Genomic DNA, 19,451 nt, shown 5'->3' on the forward strand with positions numbered 1-19,451 from the left:
TGTCGGGTACGGCCTTTCTGCCATACATTCCCAGAGTGACGGACAGAATCGGCCGTATATTGCGCAAACATGGCGTAAAGACGATTTTCAAACCGACAAGGAAGATCAAAGAGTGTCTTAGATCGGCGAATGAGAAAAGAGACCCACTTCAATGTCGGGAATATACCGTATACCATGCACATGCGGAAAAGTTTATGTCGGAATGACTGGACGATCCATCAACACCAGGATCAAAGAGCATAAGTGACATTGCAGGTTGGGACAGGTGGAGAAATTGGCCGTGGCAGAGCACGCACTGAATGAGACCGACCACGTAATAAAATTCGCCTACACGGAAGTTCTGGCTGTAGAGAAGCACTATCACACGCGCTTGTTTAGAGAAGCTGTAGAAATACAAAAACGCGCGAACAGTTCGAACAAGAAAGAGGAAAGCCTTAAGGTAAACGGATCCTGGCCTCCCGTACTGCGGCGAACGACCGTCGCAGGTAGCAAGAGGAGAACCGCACCGGAAATTACCGTGGAGAAGCCCTCGGACGTTGGCGCGCCAGGTACATATAGTCTGCGGCCGCGAGCTCGGCTCCAGTTCACCACCGGCAATGGAGGGTGAAGCTTTGACAATGCCAACTACTCATGCTGGCGAAACGTCAGAAAAATCATTAGATGAACGTCGGCCGAAGAACCCGGGACAGAAGCCAAAAGGCAGTTTGTCGATACATGATTCCTCGCCCAACATCCCTGCTGACTATATACACATTGACTGAATGGGGGGCAGGTTCATCATCAGCACTTCAGGGGGACTTGAAATGTTGACTGCAATGATTTATTGTAATACCATTGAATAATAGAAGAATGTATTTCTAAAGAGAACTTGAGACACTTTGTGTGTGTGTGTGTGTGTGTGTGTGTGTGTGTGTGTGTGTGTGTGTGTGTTTGGGGCAGCTCTGAAGAAGGAATTTGTCTGATTGTCTGAAAGCTAAGAAATTGTATGCCTTTTCTACATGCCTGTCTACTGCTTAGCACTTCTTTTACTTGATATCTAGTAGTCGATCCTTATAAATGTTTCATAGAAAGTAACAATATTAATTCAGGTGTTATTGGAAGTTGAAGTGTAAGGAATGTCTACACGCAGATGTAAATACCACACTGAATTCACTTTCTGACCAGTGTGCTCTGGAGTGCCTTCTTGTGACAAGGAAGTTATCAGTTGTCCAGATTTTAAATTGTATCTGATGTATTCTGCTTGTATTAAATTCTGTTCGTGTGATATGTCCTGCTTCGTGTTTAATTACAGTTGATCTACAGAAACATCTCCACCTGCTCTTGTTTGAGCCATTTTTTCTTCTTTTTCTCACCTTTATCCCCCAAAGATATAAAACTATTTTTGAAAAGTCAATATTATGTTTTGAATGTTACTTCTAGTGATAGCATAGCTCCACACTTGTTAAGTTTCAAACAACTGAGATGTAAAGGCATAGGCAAGAATTAAACATACTGAAGGATAAAATGTTCTCAGGCTGTGAATACTTTTTAAAAAAATACATGAAAGTAGCAACAGGCTTAAGATGGTGTAGTGTAGTTAATTCAGAATATTTAAAGAAATAAATCTCGAATGTTGTATCCAGAACAGTTCGTTTAAATAAATGTTATGACTCAAATGGTGGTACATGAAAAAGGTAAAGCTGTTGACAGCCCGAAAGCTGATTTGAACACTGCAATGATTTTCACAGTAATAGACATTGGCACATGTGAAAGAAATGATAAGTGAGAGACGAAGTCCTAGGACTGATCATGGATCAAACCCAAGACTTTTGGATCCATAGTCTGACACTTAACCACTGTGCCACCAAGTCACATAACAAAAATAAATATAATAAATCTTAGGCAGTGACATTTAGAAGCCCTCAGCCATAAGCAGAGACTTCCTTGAGCATAACTCTGCTTAACTGTGTATGCATGTCGTACTAAACTTCAGGACCCTGACACGGTAGTGCACGTTGGCAGGAGTGTTGGAGGCCCTTCTGCCATATATGAGTAGTTAGGACAGTGGAATTCTGACCCCATTGAAAGAATGTTGGAAGTAGTAGGATAAAGGAATAATGGGACTATTTCTATGCTGTAGCATTTCTTAAAATAAAATAAAATGGAATTCTACTTCTACTAATTTTATGTAGAAGCAAGAACTTGCAGAACTATGGGCCAAAAGAGATAAGTGATGTTGAAAGAAGAGTTACGTAAAATAAAGTTGGGTATAGAAGTGCAAATATAACTAAAACCAGGAACAGAGCAGAAAGGAAATTCATGTGTGGAGTTCATAGAAAACAAGAAATTTGAAAACAGTATTACAGATGTAAAAGTAATCCCAAACAGGTTAAACAAAACTGAAGTTCTAAAACTAAAAACAAGATATTTCATATATGTGGTAGTGTTTGCATTCAGAATATGTTTTAACATTGTACAATTAATGTATATCAAACATATTGTACAGTAGTTTTGTAGGGCAGTTCTGCTACACTTCTTGTTGACGGGTACGACCTTTGCTTTTTTTAATCACTGCCATAGCTTTTTGTTTGAGAAATCTAGAGTATATTGTGCTTAAGACAAGGTCTAACTCAGCTCCAAATTTGGTAAAGAATCTGGTAGAGATCCACCTGATCCTGATCCTTTGTTAAATTTATAATCCTTCTGCGGTTTGCAGTTTTCATGGATCATTTGAAAACACCAGTGCTTCTGCTTTTGCTTTGTTTTCTTTAATTTCAGTTCCTGTGTCATCCATAAGTGTTGGGACATTATCTTGGTCACTGACTGCCTTTTCTTATGGTAGTTGATAAAGGCTTCTCACATTACCCTTTTGACAGGCAAATGTGTTTTCTTTAGTATCTCTCTACCTGTATCTATATACTTTCATTCTTCCCCCATGAACCATGGACCTTGCCGTTGGTGGGGAGGCTTGCGTGCCTCAGCGATGCATATGGCCGTACCGTAGGTGCAACCACAATGGAGGGGTATCTGTTGAGAGGCCAGACAAACATGTGGTTCCTGAAGAGGGGCAGCAGCCTTTTCAGTAGTTGCAGGGGCAACAGTCTGGATGATTGACTGATCTGGCCTTGTAACATTAACCAAAACGGCCTTGCTGTGCTGGTACTGCGAACAGCTGAAAGCAAGGGGAAACTACAGCCGTAATTTTTCCCGAGGAAATGCAGCTTTACTGTATGATTAAATGATGATGGCATCCTCTTGGGTAAAATATTCCGGAGGTAAAATAGTCCCCCATTCATATCTCCGGGCGGGGACTACTCAAGAGGACGTCGTGATCAGGAGAAAGAAAACTGGCATTCTACGGATCGGAGCGTGGAATGTCAGATCCCTTAATCGGGCAGGTAGGTTAGAAAATTTAAAAAGGGAAATGGATAGGTTAAAGTTAGATATAGTGGGAATTAGTGAAGTTCGGTGGCAGGAGGAACAAGACTTTTGGTCAGGTGATTACAGGGTTATAAATACAAAATCAAATAGGGGTAATGCAGGAGTAGGTTTAATAATGAATAAAAAAATAGGAGTGCGGGTTAGCTACTACAAACAGCATAGTGAACGCATTATTGTGGCCAAGATAGACACAAAGCCCATGCCTACTACAGTAGTACAAGTTTATATGCCAACTAGCTCTGCAGATGATGAAGAAATTGATGAAATGTATGACGAGATAAAAGAAATTATTCAGGTAGTGAAGGGAGACGAAAATTTAATAGTCATGGGTGACTGGAATTCGTCTGTAGGAAAAGGGAGAGAAGGAAACATAGTAGGTGAATATGGATTGGGGGGAAGAAATGAAAGAGGAAGCCGCCTTGTAGAATTTTGCACAGAGCATAACTTAATCATAGCTAACACTTGGTTCAAGAATCATAAAAGAAGGTTGCATACCTGGAAGAATCCTGGAGATACTAATAGGTATCAGGTAGATTATATAATGGTAAGACAGAGATTTAGGAACCAGGTTTTAAATTGTAAGACATTTCCAGGGGCAGATGTGGATTCTGACCACAATCTATTGGTTATGAACTGCAGATTGAAACTGAAGAAACTGCAAAAAGGTGGGAATTTAAGGAGATGGGACCTGGATAAACTGAAAGAACCAGAGGTTGTAGAGAGTTTCAGGGAGAGCATAAGGGAACAATTGACAGGAATGGGGGAAAGAAATACAGTAGAAGAAGAATGGGTAGCTCTGAGGGATGAAGTAGTGAAGGCAGCAAAGGATCAAGTAGGTAAAAAGACGAGGGCTAATAGAAATCCTTGGGTAACAGAAGAAATATTGAATTTAATTGATGAAAGGAGAAAATACAAAAATGCAGAAAATTTAGCAGGCAAAAGGGAATACAAACGTCTCAAAAATGAGATCGACAGAAAGTGCAAAATGGCTAAGCAGGGATGGCTAGAGGACAAATGTAAGGATGTAGAGGCTTGTCTCACTAGGGGTAAGATAGATACTGCCTACAGGAAAATTAAAGAGACCTTTGGAGAAAAGAGAACCACTTGTATGAATATCAAGAGCTCAGATGGCAACCCAGTTCTAAGCAAAGAAGGGAAGGCAGAAAGGTGGAAGGAGTATATAGAGGGTTTACACAAGGGCGATGTACTTGAGGACAGTATTATGGAAATGGAAGAGGATGTAGATGAAGATGAAATGGGAGATAAGATACTGCGTGAAGAGTTTGACAGAGCACTGAAAGACCTGAGTCGAATCAAGGCCCCGGGAGTAGACAACATTCCATTAGAACTACTTATGGCCTTGGGAGTGCCAGTCCTGACAAAACTCTACCATCTGGTGAGCAAGATGTATGAGACAGGCGAAATACCCTCAGACTTCAAGAAGAATATAATAATTCCAATACCAAAGAAAGCAGGTGTTGACAGATGTGAAAATTACCGAACTATCAGTTTAATAAGTCACAGCTGCAAAATACTAACGCGAATTCTTTACAGACGAATGGAAAAACTGGTAGAAGCGGACCTCGGGGAAGATCAGTTTGGATTCCGTAGAAATGTTGGAACACGTGAGGCCATACTAACCGTACAACTTATCTTAGAAGAAAGATTAAGAAAAGGCAAACCTACGTTTCTAGCATTTGTAGACTTAGAGAAAGCTTTTGACAACGTTAACTGGAATACTCTCTTTCAAATTCTGAAGGTGGGAGGGGTAAAATACAGGGAGCGAAAGGCTATTTACAATTTGAACAGAAACCAGATGTCAGTTATAAGAGTCGAGGGGCATGAAAGGGAAGCAGTGGTTGGGAAAGGAGTGAGACAGGGTTGTAGCCTCTCCCCGATGTTATTCGATCTGTATATTGAGCAAGCAGTAAAGGAAACAAAAGAAAAATTCGGAGTAGGTATTAAAATTCATGGAGAAGAAGTAAAAACTTTGAGGTTCGCCGATGACATTGTAATTCTGTCAGAGACAGCAAAGGACTTGGAAGAGCAGTTGAACGGAATGGACAGTGTCTTGAAAGGAGGATATAAGATGAACATCAACAAAAACAAAACGAGGATAATGGAATGTAGTCAAATTAAATCGGGTGATGCTGAGGGGATTAGATTAGGAAATGAGACACTTAAAGTAGTAAAGGAGTTTTGCTATTTAGGGAGTAAAATAACTGATGATGGTCGAAGTAGAGAGGATATAAAATGTAGACTGGCAATGGCAAGGAAAGCGTTTCTGAAGAAGAGAAATTTGTTAACATCGAGTATAGATTTAAGTGTCAGGAAGTCGTTTCTGAAAGTATTTGTATGGAGTGTAGCCATGTATGGAAGTGAAACATGGACGATAACCAGTTTGGACAAGAAGAGAATAGAAGCTTTCGAAATGTGGTGCTACAGAAGAATGCTGAAGATAAGGTGGGTAGATCACGTAACTAATGAGGAGGTATTGAATAGGATTGGGGAGAAGAGAAGTTTGTGGCACAACTTGACTAGAAGAAGGGATCGGTTGGTAGGACATGTTTTGAGGCATCAAGGGATCACAAATTTAGCATTGGAGGGCAGCGTGGAGGGTAAAAATCGTAGAGGGAGACCAAGAGATGAATACACTAAGCAGATTCAGAAGGACGTAGGTTGCAGTAGGTACTGGGAGATGAAGAAACTTGCACAGGATAGAGTAGCATGGAGAGCTGCATCAAACCAGTCTCAGGACTGAAGACCACAACAACAACAACATACTTTCATTCATATTGTACAGTATTTACTGTTTCTTAACAGAGACTGTATACCATGAAGGATCCCTTCCATGATGAACTGTTGTATTAGCTACGTATCTATCTCGTGCTTGGTTAACTAAATTTGAGGCACAGTTCTTCTACACGCTCCTGCCTAGAGCTAAATATAATATAGTTCCTTCTTGAGATATGACATTACTATCCCTAATGTCTCTTTATATGCGGAATGGATTTTCACTCTGCAGTGGAGTGTGCTCCGATTTGAAACTTCGTGGCAGAGTAATACCGTCTGCTGAACCGAGACTGGAACCTGGGGGACTTTTGGTTTCAGTGTGCAAGTGTTCTCCTGACTGAGCGAGCCAAGCACGACTCCCGGCCCGCCATCACAACTTTACTTCTGCCAGTACTCAGTGCACACTTCGCTGGAGAGTGTAAATTCATTATGGAAACAATCCCCCAGGCTCTGGCTAAGCCATGTCTCCACAAAATCCTTTCTTCCAGGAGTGCTAGTCTTACAAAATATGCAGTAGAACTTTTGTGAAGTTTGGGAGGTAAGAGAGGAGGCACTGGCGGAAGTGAAAGCTGTTAGGAACTGTCGTGAATAGTGCTGGGATAGAGCAGTGTGTAGAGCACTTGCCTGCAAATGGCAAAGTTTCCAGGTTCGAGTCCCAGTCCCACATACAGTTTAAATCTGCCAGAAAGTCTCATTATATATTTCACTGATTTCATTCCTATCAATCTCATTCACTTCATTTCAGTGAAATTAATTCATTACATTAGTGTTATTGAATGGTAGAAGACATTGCATTAATACCTTGTTGTTAAGATTTAAAATTTGAATGGTTAGTTGATTTTGTTGCTACCGGTACGTGCACCATTAGTATTAAATGACAGTGGTGATAACTGAGTCTTTAGGACACATGCAAGTGTTAACTGAGACTATAAAACGTAAGCTCTTGCCAAGAATGATACAACCGTTATTGGCAGTATATAATTGTTTCAGATGGAAAGAGACAGGAGAAACATATAATGAGATAGAATTCTGTGGATCATTGACAAGTGAACACAACTGTGGTCTCTAAGCATGCAAAATTATTGAATATTGTAGCTTCCAAAATGTAATTTTTTTACCTACAAACTTCTTATTTAACGCCTATGTTGTTTTATACTTTAGCTGAGTTTCAGAAGCCAGAAGGAACACACCCAGATTATTTCATAAAATGGGAGAGTTTGCCATATTCAGAGGCTACTTGGGAAGATGGGGCTCTTATTTCAAAAAAGTGGCCCAAGAAAATCAAAGAATTCAGAGAACGTGAGGAATCTAAAAGAACGCCATCAAAACATTGTCGAGTGCTGAAACATCGGCCCAAGTTTGTTCAAGTCAAAACTCAGCCTGAATACATGGGTGGTGATCAGGTAAGAAAATTTGAGTGAAAATGCTGTTTTTTAATAAAATAAAACTAGTAAATATCACGCATTTGAAAACACCATAAATGGAGTTGACAGTATCATATAATGATTGATATTGAATTGTTAGCTTTAAAAAAAAGCAAGTTTTTATAATACTAAATACAAGTCTACAAAGTAGTGGAGAAACAAAAGTACACCACCACCCCTACCCCTACCCCAAACCTACTAAAATTTGTGATCAACATTTTTTCTAAGGCAGCAGACATCAAGGAATAAAATATCACATACATTATCCAAATTATAGGCCATGAAGCTCTACAACATGATTGCTGACATACTATTCTCTTTGTATCTTATTCTTGACACAGCCTATCCTGATTTAGATTTTCCACGATTTCCCTAAATCGCTTCAGGCAAATGCCAGGGTGGTTCCTTTGAAAGGGCTCGGCCGGCTTCCTGCCCCAACAGTCCCTAATCCCGAGGGGACTGATGCCCTCGCTGTTTGGTCCCCTCCTTCAGATCAACCAACCAACCAATTTCCTTAATTTCTTTCAGGGGGCTCATCTGAAGTGTGTGTTCTATTTTTTCATTTCTTATCCTTTCCCTTCTCATCTTACCCAGGATCCCTTATATAAAGTGCATCTTTGTCAATAGTATTCTACCCAGATCTTTCTTTGTCCATGCCCAACATTCTGATCCATATGTCAAAACTGATAGATAATATATCTAAAAACAAAGATGATGTGACTTACCATACGAAAGCGCTGGCAGGTCGATAGACACACAGACAAACACAATCATACACACAAAATTCTAGCTTTCGCAACAAACTGTTGCTTCATCAGGAAAGAGGGAAGGAGAGGGAAAAACGAAAGGAGGGGGTTTTAAGGGAGAGGGTAAGGAGTCATTCCAATCCCGGGAGCAGAAAGACTTATCTTGGGGGAAAAAAGGACAGGTATACACTCGCGCACACACACCCATATCCAACCACACATACATAGACACAAGCAGACGCTTGTCTTTAAATATGTCTGCTTGTGTCTGTATATGTGAGGATGGATGTGTGTGTGTGTGTGTGTGTGTGTGTGTGTGTGTGTGTGTGTACCTGTCCTTTTTTCCCCCCATAAGATAAGTCTTTCCGCTCCCGGGATTGGAATGACTCCTTACCCTCTCCCTTAAAACCCACATCCTTTCGTCTTTCCCTCTCCTTCCCTCTTTCCTGATGAAGCAACAGTTTGTTGCAAAAGCTAGAATTTTGTGTGTACGATTGTGTTTGTTTGTGTGTCTATCGACCTGCCAGCGCTTTCGTATGGTAAGTCACATCATCTTTGTTTTTAGATATATTTTTCCTGTGTGGAATGTTTCCCTCTATTATACTGATAGATAATATGATTTGTCTATCATAAACTTTATGTTGGCAGCCATTTTCTTTTTACTGTTTATGTCTGATACACAATAATAAAACTTTGAACAATTTTCTATCCTGTCAGAAATTTCTTCCTTGGTTTTTCCTTTTCTGGTTAACTTATTTCTTAGAAATTTTAAAGTCTCTCTTCTTTAATAATTTTGCAGTTACAACTTACGTGAGTCTTTTTTCATTTTTCGTGCTGATTTTCATTACCTCACATTTATTAAGCTTATTTCCATGCCTGCTTCTTCAGATACCATCTGGCAGGTATTTAGTTGTGCTTCCAATTTCTGATCATTTTCTTCCCATACCATCTCATTATCTGCATATGCTGTGACCCTAGACAAACTTTCCTTATGATGTTGTCCATGACTGTATTCAAAAAGTGCTGATGAGAGTGCAGAGAACACTTCCTTGTAGAATTCTTCTGTTGTTCTAAACCATTCTGTTTTTTTGCCATCTGTTATAACACAATTCAGGCATTTGTTATACATATTTCCAATCCAGAGTTGCAGTCTTTTGGACAGTTCTAGTCTATACAGACTTAGTCATATCTCTTCCCTTTTAACAGTGTCTGAAGCCATTTGTATCTCTAGGAATGCAACTATGATATCTACTAAATTCCCATATTTTTTTTTTTTTTTTTTTTTTTTTTTTTTTTTTTTTTTTTTGCTACCTATTTTGCAGTAAAAATGACATCTGTAATAGATATTCCTGTCCGAAATCCTTGTTGTTGTTCTCATAATTGTGGTTCTATTTTGTCTTGATTTTCTGTAAAATTATCTGTTCATAAGTCTTCGTGCAATGGCGCAGTACTGCTACTCCTCTATAACTTTTACAGAGCACTTCATTACCCATCTTAAAAATTTGTACAATAATTGGCTTTGTCTAATCATCAGGAATCTCTCCATAGGTCCACCTGTCCTCATTATTCTATACAGCCACTGAATTCCGAAAAGTCCACTGGCTTTGATCATTTCCACTGTGATGTCATCTACTCCAGGAGCTTTGGAATTTTTTTTGAATTCTAACACAGCTTTCTCTACATGCAGCATCTGCAAATCGTCTCTTTCTATATCACCGGGATTAGATTATATTAAGTTTTTATTCCATAGACGTAAAAATTAGATGATCTCATGGGTGTGGAACAAGTCGTAAAGTATAACATAAAATCTTTGAATATAATACTCACTACCCTGATCATTTGTCAGGATATTGTCAAAATATGTGAATACATTACAGTAAATTGGAATTGCTAATATTTACAGCATTAATACATTCTCAGAAAAAAAAAAACATAGTTATGCACTTTAACAACAAAATACTTAATCTTGACTGTTGTGACCAAATGCTGTCAAAACTGAAAGCTAACAGACATTTTTACTTAAGCTGGTCCAAACAGCCCATGTTAAGTTATCTATCTATAGAGTAGAAGGTGTTTCTATCAAAAATTCTTTCAAACTTTGTTTAAATTGTTTTTAAAGATTGCTGGCAATTTATTGAAAATGTGTGGTCCTGAATATCGGACCCCTTTTTCAACCAAGGTAAGTGATTTTAGATCTTTGTGTAGATTTTTTCTTATTCCTAGTATTGATAGTATGCAGTGAGCCATTGGTTGGAAATAGAGACATATTACTTGCAACAAATTTCATTAAGTAGTAAATATACTGAGAAGCAGTGGTTGGATTACAAAGTTCCCAGAACTATTTTCTACATAATATTCTTGAATTTACACCACAAATGAGCCTTACTATATGCTTTTGCCTGATAAAAACTTGTTCTAGGTTTGATGAGTTACCCCAGAATACGATGACATATGACTTAATAGAATGAAAATAAGCAAAGTATGCCAGTCTTTTTATATTTATATCTCCTGCATCTGACATCATTCTCATCGCGAACAAAGACCTATTTAGGTGCTACAGCAATTCCATGGAATGCCCTTCCCAACTGAATTTATTATTGAGTTGTAATCCCAGAGCCGGCCGGTGTGGCCTAGCGGTTCTAAGCGCTTCAGTCTGCGACTGCTACGGTCGCAGGTTCGAATCTTAGTTAGATTTAAGTAGTTCTAAGTTCTAGGGGACTGATGACCTGAGAAGTTAAGTCCCATAGTTCTCAGAGCCATTTGAACCATTTTTTTGTAATCCCAGAAATTTGACTGTCAATCTCTTCAATCTGCCTGTCTTCATATATTATACACATGCTGAAAGGAAATATCTCACAGCTTCTGAACTGCGTATGGTGGGTATTTTCAAAGCTTAATGACAGTGAATTAGCTTTAAACCATTTCTTAACGTCTGGTCGCAACAATATTAAGGTTTCCCATTATTCCCCCAAATCACTTAAGAGGACTGCACTGTGGTTCAGGTTAGAAAAATCGATTTTCAGTTTTCATCATATTTCGATAGATTAAGGTTTTATTTAAGCACTCTGAACAGGATTTTGCTGAAAAAAAAATTTTTTTTCGAGCATTTATAGAGCATTTTCCTACCACATGTGTTTATGTGCCACACCCACTTTTCTTTCGCCCACTTTTCTGCATATATTTTAGATCTTTATATCCCCTACATTGCACATTAGGGATATCTTTTTTTTTTACTCCCGAGTGCATTGGATATCCTTATAATGCAACGGTTGATATTCTTTTGTTTCTGCTGTTTGCAAACAACATGCTTTCAAACACACGGTTTGTTTTGTTCAAGTGTGATTGCGAGTAGTTGTTATACTTACTTTTGCAGTGCTTCTTTATGTGTGTTTTGTTGTGTTTATTGAAGATGATGAAACATCAAGGCATTTTCAAGAAACGACAATTTAGAGGAAACAAAGTTTAGAAAGCTTTCTGTACAAGAGGCTATGTCACCTAGCAACAATGTTTCTAATTGTAATTCTTCAACAAGTGCATCATCAAAGAAGCTCTCACCATTTGAAGAGAGTTACAACGAATTTACTGTAAGTGGCAAGGGGTGCAGTAACATAATTATAAATTTGAGAATATTATCAGATGTAATTTCTAAATTTGTACAATGTAGACAGTGGTGAGTCACAGAGTGTGAAAATTTGTGAGAGTGCCTTGGATTTAATTTGCACTAAATGCTCAGCTGTGATTTCATTTATGAGTTCTTCAAAACCAGATGCAAGTGGCCCTTATGAAATCAATACTAGATTAGTTTATGCCTTACGATCCATTGGCAAGGGCATGGCTGAAGGGAGAACATTTTGTTCAGTGATGAACTTACGTTGACCACCAAATAAATTTGAAAAACTGACTGCAATATTAGAGAAAACTGTATGTGAGGTCAGCGAGGAAAGCATGAAACTGACTGCTAGGGAAGCAGTGGAAGAAAATGATGTATGTTCAGATATTGCTGTTGCACTTGATGGAAGTTGGCAAAAAAGAGGATATACTTCTCTGAATGGAATAGTGAGTGCCACGAGTGTAGACACCGGTAAGGTGTTAGATATGGAGATAATATCTAAATATTGCAAATGTTGTTAAGTCAATGAACATAAAGAATACAACTGTGTGGCTAATTTTAGAGGAACAAATGGTGATATGGAAGTTCATGGAGTACAACAAATATTTCATTGCTCCGTAGAAACAAGAGGTGTACGGTACACCAAATATTTGGGCGATGGTGACAGTAAGGCATATAACAATGTGGTGAACTCCAAGCAATATAGAGATGCCATTATTAGCAAAACAGAATTTGTCGGCCATGTTCAAAAACGTTTGGGAACAAGGCTGAGAAAACTGTTGATATGAGAGGAAGAAAATTATAATATGGAAAATTGTTGATCGGACAGGGTCGGTTAACTAAAACTGAAATAGAAAACTTGCAGGTATACTATGGGCAGGCAGTTAGGAGAAATAAAGAAAATCTGGAGGCAATGAAGAGAGATGTTTGGCCCATATTCTTCCCCAAGTCCTCTACTGATGATAAGCCATGTCATGGATTGTGTGCATCAGGAGAAAATTCGTGGTGCAAATATGATAGGGCTCAGACAACTGGAGAATCTTATTCTCACCAGCATTCTCTTCCTGCTGCTGTTATTACAGCAATTAAACCTATTTCCAGAGACTTGACTCATCCTGACCTTCTAAGGAAATGTCTGCATAGGCAGACACAGAACCCAAATGAATGTTTCAACAGCATAATTTGGAACCACCTTCGTAAAACTGTATTTGTAGGCATGCATACAATGAAACTAGGAGTTCATGATGCTGTTATTACATTCAAGTGTGGTAATATTGGAAAATGTTAGGTACTGAAAAATCTGGGAATATGATCACTGGGGTGCAACATTGTGATAAAATGAGGATAGGCAATGCAGACAGGTCTGCATCTAATATGGCCAAGAAAGCAAGACAAACATCCAAGAGGGTGAAAAAGAAACTGGGAGACCTGCTAGATGCCAAAGAAGGGCCATCATATGCAGCAGAACAGTTTTAATTAACTGTAAGTAACGAATTTCAAAAGTTTTTTCTTTAAAGTCAATTTCCCGCAAACTAAAATTTCCAGTACATATGCCCCGTTATATCAGAAACTATCATAGATAAATGAATGAAATTTTCAGAGAATCTGAATAACATAAAAAGCCACCTCTGGTACTACATTCATTAATATTCCCCCATTAGGAAGTACACAAAAAAATATTTCCTGCAGGAAAAACTTAATATTTTTTGTTAATAAATTTAAAAAAGTATTTCTTAAAAACTATAAAATGGATAAAGTAGATTTTAGTGCAGTTGACTCTGTTATCATCATGTAACATACAGTAAAAATATTAAGGTCCTGCATCAGATAGTTTTTTTCAGAAATGGGTCAAATTCTTGCCTAAATTATCATGGGTTAGATAGGCAGGGTGTGGTCCCCTTAAAACAAATTCAAGGGACAACTTCTTTGAAAAGGCTACAACCAATTTCCTATACTTATGCTGGACCTTAAACCCAGCAGTACGTTAAGCCATAACCTTCCTTCCTCTTGTCTAAAGACTCTTAAATATGAACTGTGAAAGCATCACATTACAGTGACAAACCACATTTTAAAAATATACACTATGTGATCAAAAGTATCTGGACACCCCCAAGAACATACATTTTTCATATTAGGTGCACTGTGCTGCCACCAACTGCCAGGTACTCCATATCAGTGATATCAGTAGTCATTAGACATCGTGAGAGAGCAAAATGGGGCGCTCCGCATAACTGACGAACTTCAAACATGGTCAGGTGATTATGTGTCACTTGTGTTGTACGTCTGCATGCGAGATTTCCACACTCCTAAACATCCCAAGATCTACTGTTTCCCATGTGATAGTAAAGTGGAAACGTGAAGGGACACATACAGCACAAAAGCATACAGACCGACCTTGTCTGTTGACTGACAGAGACCACCAACAGTTGAAGAGGGTCATAATGTGTAATAGGCAGACATCTATCCAGACTATCACACAGGAATTCCAAACTGTGTCAGGGTCCACTGCAAGTACTATGACAGTTAGGCGGGAGGTGAGAAAACTTGGATGTCATGGTCGAGCAGCTGCTCATAAGCCACACGTCACGCCAGTGAATGCCAAAAATGCATCGCTTGACGTAAAGAGTGTAAACATTGGATGACTGAACAGTGGAAAAAGTTGTGTGGAGTGATGAATCACGGTACACAATGTGGCGATCTGATGGCAGGATGTAGGTTCGGCAAATGCCCGGTGAACATCATCTGCAAGCGTGTGTAGTGCCGACAGTAAAATTCGGAGATGGTGGTGTTATGCTGTGGTCATGTTTCTTATGGAGGGTACGTGCACCCCTTGTTGTTTTGTGTGGCACTATCACAGCACAGGCCTACATTGATGTATTAAACACCTTCTTGCTTCCCACTGTTGAAGAGCAATTCGGGAATGGTGATTGCATCTTTCCACCTTATCGAGCACCTGTTCACAATGCACAGCCGACTCAGAGTCCTGACCTGAATCCTATAGAACACCTTTGGGATGTTTTGGAATGCCGACTTCGTGCCAGGCCTCACCAACCGACATTGATAGCACAACATGAAGAATGGGCTGCCATTCCCCAAGAAACCTTCTTTTGATCACATAGTGCAGTTGGTCACACTTCTACTATTCACTTAAAGTGGACATATTGCCAACACCTCATGGAGTCGTAGCATTTTCAGCAGCTGGGTCATAATAACATCACATCATTTTGTCTGAACTATCATTACATGTGTTACAAATTTGAGACAAAGTATGGCTTCACAATTTTCTGCTGCTTCCCTGCCGTCTCCCCCCCCCCTCCCCCCCCTCCCCCGCACCCTTTACATTGAGGTAGGAGGCCACTCCTGCGTGTGCTCTCCAGTTCAGTAAGATACTAAGCCCAGTGGTGCTCACTTGTAAGCAGTGTAGGGGTGCTGAGCAGGGACACACCTATGTTGTCAGGATGGTGTTATGTAATCTGTAGAGCGTCTTTCAGCACTATTAAAACATGCTTAGCAAGTCAATATTAATTTATTTGAATTTATAGTTCTGTGTCTTCTCGTCAACCTTGGCTGACGCCTCGTACTGATGACAGTGAAATTCCGCTGACATCTGTTGTCAGCTTGACTGGCAAGGCTGCTGCTTTAGAAGTTGTACTGATGTCTGCAGCCTGCAGGTGAAGCAGTAGCATGAGATTATGCCCTAACACTGTGTTAGAGCATTCTCCATCCCCTCCCCCTCCAGAAGATGATGGTGACTGTGTAGACCAATCGGGATGTACTGCTGTGTACAGAAGTTGTGTAGTCAGCGGATCCTGGCCCCACAAGACAGCTAGGACCTGACATCTGAAAATGCGTGCAGCGATGATCAGGAACAGAGGTGCCAGATGACCTTCTCACCCAGAAGTGCCAATGATGCTAGTGCGATAAGCACCGCAAGGTGTACGGGAGTTGGAAGACCCTCAGTCTCTCTGTCATTGATGCGGTAGGCAGCCAATATGAAGCTTCACAAGTGGCAGGTCATGGTTAGTTGGGTGTTGCCATTTCAGAAATGACAAACAGCGAGTTTACAAGAAGTCTTGAACATCTAATACATGGATGTCACTAAACAGTAGTAATCATTCAGTTGAGTGCTTTGGAGAAGCAATGACGTGAGGTTCTGTTCGTTATGACCAAATGTGGCGTGCTTCTTTGCTATTGGTCAGTAGTTCTCGTTCTGCTGTGTTCGCTTAACAACTTGTTACAGACTCTTAATTGCATTGCCAAGTGTGCAATAGGTGTTACTGTTATTGCTCAATGTAATAAGAGCTAATGAATATATCTCTATCTCACTCTCTCAATGGACATTATGTTGAATGCGTAACTTGTGCTGGAAATTGGTACCTATGTAGCAACATGTGTTCATGTCCACAACCAACTTAACGTGTTGATTCTTTCTTTCGGCTGCATAGCTATGTCACCACCTCTGACTGGTGTCGGCATTGGCTTTGCTTTCCCCCCACATGGCAAAGGCCACACAAATGAATGCTGTCGTCTCACCAGAAGCAAAAAGAGGACTGACCGAATGTTAGACTTGTAAGCAGAAAGGGCCCAGGGGAGGTGAAAACCAAAGCATGACCAAATAATGACACTTTTGTCAGAAATACAGACAACAGCGAGTAGCTGTTCTATTGTGTATGTTTACCTGCTCCCGAGCTCTGACATATATTAATGCCATTAGCCATCTGGACTTTCCCACCAGCCGGGCGTACATGAATGCCTGTAGTCATCTGGACTTCCCATCCACTGGGTTTACATCTATGCCTATAGCCGTCTGGCCTTTCTACATTCGAAGCAGACATGTACACCAGTAGCTGCGAAAGGGTTAACACATTTTTTATGGAGCTGAAAATATAAAAAATATTAATTTGTAAAGGAGATAATGGGAAATAATATGCAAATGAATTCTGTCGGAGGGGGGGGGGGGTGATCTCTCACACATAATAACCCATGATAAGAGGAGCTTCTCACCAGTAATGAGGTTCTTAATCTTATTTAGAGTCTTTACTATATATTGACTTGATTTTAAAAGTAGATTGTCTGTTACTTGTATTAGAATTGTGAGAGAGCTGGAGTAAATCAGTACTTACAATGAATGAAAAATTGAAAAATCTGGTAAGATTGTATTTAATTTTGTAACAGCTGAATTAATTGCTGCTTCCTCATTTGTAATAATAACATTTAAAAAGTAATAAATATATCTTTACTTGATATATTTATCCATATTGTTAACATTCATTTGTTATCATGCTTTTCTTTGTTCCCCATAGCTGCCTACCTTACTTCCTTCCCACTCTTATTCACTGGCTTTCTTTTTATCTGTGTTTCATCCATTTCACATTTCTGTTGATCATACTTCTTTGTTTCTGTAACATGTCTTCAGTGTGACATCTTTCACTTAATTCTTTCTCTCCATGCCACACCCTCTGTATACAGTTTATCACAGTGTTAATTGTACATATAGCATCATTTATTATGTAACAGAACCCAAATGACAGTTCTTCAACATTTGTTGCTGAGAAGATATTAGAAGCTAATCTTCTACAGAGCGACGTGACTCACTGGTTAGCATACTGTACCCATATTTTGTAGGACAACAGTTTGAATCCCCATTCAGATTTAGGTATTTTGTGATTTCCCCAAACTATCTAAGGCAAATGCCAGGATGGTTCATTTCAATGGACACTGTCAATTTTCTTCCCAATCCTTCTCTAACCAGAGCTTGTGCTCCATTTCTAATGACCTCATTGTCAACAAGATGCCCCTTGTTTCTGCTGTTTTTAAGAGCAAACTGTCTTAACTGATAATTCCTAATTCTTTACTCTGTTTTCTGTCCTTCATTTATAACTTCCTATATATCATGAACAGTATTCACCATAGTCAAGTTTCAAAATAGTGTCAAAGTGAAGTAACAAGATTTATTATTTAAATCACAAATAAACAGACCAGACAATGCTCATCATATCTAGACAACAATGTGCAGTGTCCTGTTCTGTGTACTTCTTCATTAAAGGTATCAGTACAAAAATATTTGTTCAGCTCCAAAGAACAGACAATAACAATCATTTTTACGACTGTATGAGTATATATTATAGAGGAATAGGTATTTTAAAAAGGACCATTGTTGTACATTGAACAGCTTGTAGATAGCAACTATCTTTCATCATCTCGACAACAGCAGCCATTTGACATCCTATAGTTAGCTACTATCTTACTTCATCCTCAACAACAACAACAGCAGCAGCAGCAGCCATTTGACATTAAGTAAAGGCTTCCTCCTAGATGTGTCCATGCACTAATATCTACAACACACATCTCTGTTGCGCCAGCATGGTTTTGTTAATGTCGTCTACCTGAACTAGAGATGTGAAAATGTCATTTTGCCCCTACTATCAACAGTTTGGTGATATGAATCATCCTTGGCAGACTCTGCTTCCAATTCTGGTTTTCCTCCTATCCTGATGAAGTCTAATGGAAGTCATAGACTTGATGTATATACACTTCATTATGCTAATATAGGTTGAATTCATGCTTGTCTTGTGAAGGGCTGTTAATGCACATATTGTTGAAATAGAGTTAGAAGACTTCTCAGTATCTGTGAATCCCAGGAAAAGTGGTATTTCATATGCATTGCACTGTTGTACAATTGTTCACAGCTTGTAAATGGTTAGTTTTAGTATACCCACTTCTAACCCCAGCTTGTTACTTTAGCTGATTCAAGTCCTGTGCTTTCTGTGTATTTTTTGTGATACCTTTAGCAAATATTTTGTTTGTCTTGATGAGGAGTCTGTAAGTTCATTGTGTTGCCCACTCTCCCCCACTGTTTTGCGAGAATTATACCAAATTACAACAAGACCACCAAAGTAAAACTACACTCCTGGAAATTGAAATAAGAACACCGTGAATTCATTGTCCCAGGAAGGGGAAACTTTATTGACACATTCCTGGGGTCAGATACATCACATGATCACACTGACAGAACCACAGGCACATAGACACAGGCAACAGAGCATGCACAATGTCGGCACTAGTACAGTGTATATCCACCTTTCGCAGCAATGCAGGCTGCTATTCTCCCATGGAGACGATCGTAGAGATGCTGGATGTAGTCCTGTGGAACGGCTTGCCATGCCATTTCCACCTGGCGCCTCAGTTGGACCAGCGTTCGTGCTGGACGTGCAGACCGCGTGAGACGACGCTTCATCCAGTCCCAAACATGCTCAATGGGGGACAGATCCGGAGATCTTGCTGGCCAGGGTAGTTGACTTACACCTTCTAGAGCACGTTGGGTGGCACGGGATACATGCGGACGTGCATTGTCCTGTTGGAACAGCAAGTTCCCTTGCCGGTCTAGGAATGGTAGAACGATGGGTTCGATGACGGTTTGGATGTCCCGTGCACTATTCAGTGTCCCCTCGACGATCA

The 19,451-nt window shown here is 39.6% G+C and overlaps 1 protein-coding gene across 1 annotated transcript in view; it reads left to right on the top strand.

The window, feature by feature from the left end:
• Nucleotides 1-19,451, top strand: part of LOC126262779 (chromodomain-helicase-DNA-binding protein 1) — a 97,937-nt gene that overhangs the window by 22,773 nt on the left and 55,713 nt on the right. The window contains exon 9 of the mRNA XM_049959595.1: nt 7,375-7,616. Within this exon, the coding sequence (XP_049815552.1) occupies nt 7,375-7,616 (242 nt within the window). The remainder of the gene's footprint in view (nt 1-7,374; nt 7,617-19,451) is intronic.

This window comes from Schistocerca nitens, chromosome 6, assembly GCF_023898315.1.
Source record: "Schistocerca nitens isolate TAMUIC-IGC-003100 chromosome 6, iqSchNite1.1, whole genome shotgun sequence".
In the NCBI taxonomy this organism is placed as follows: Eukaryota; Metazoa; Arthropoda; class Insecta; order Orthoptera; family Acrididae; genus Schistocerca; species Schistocerca nitens.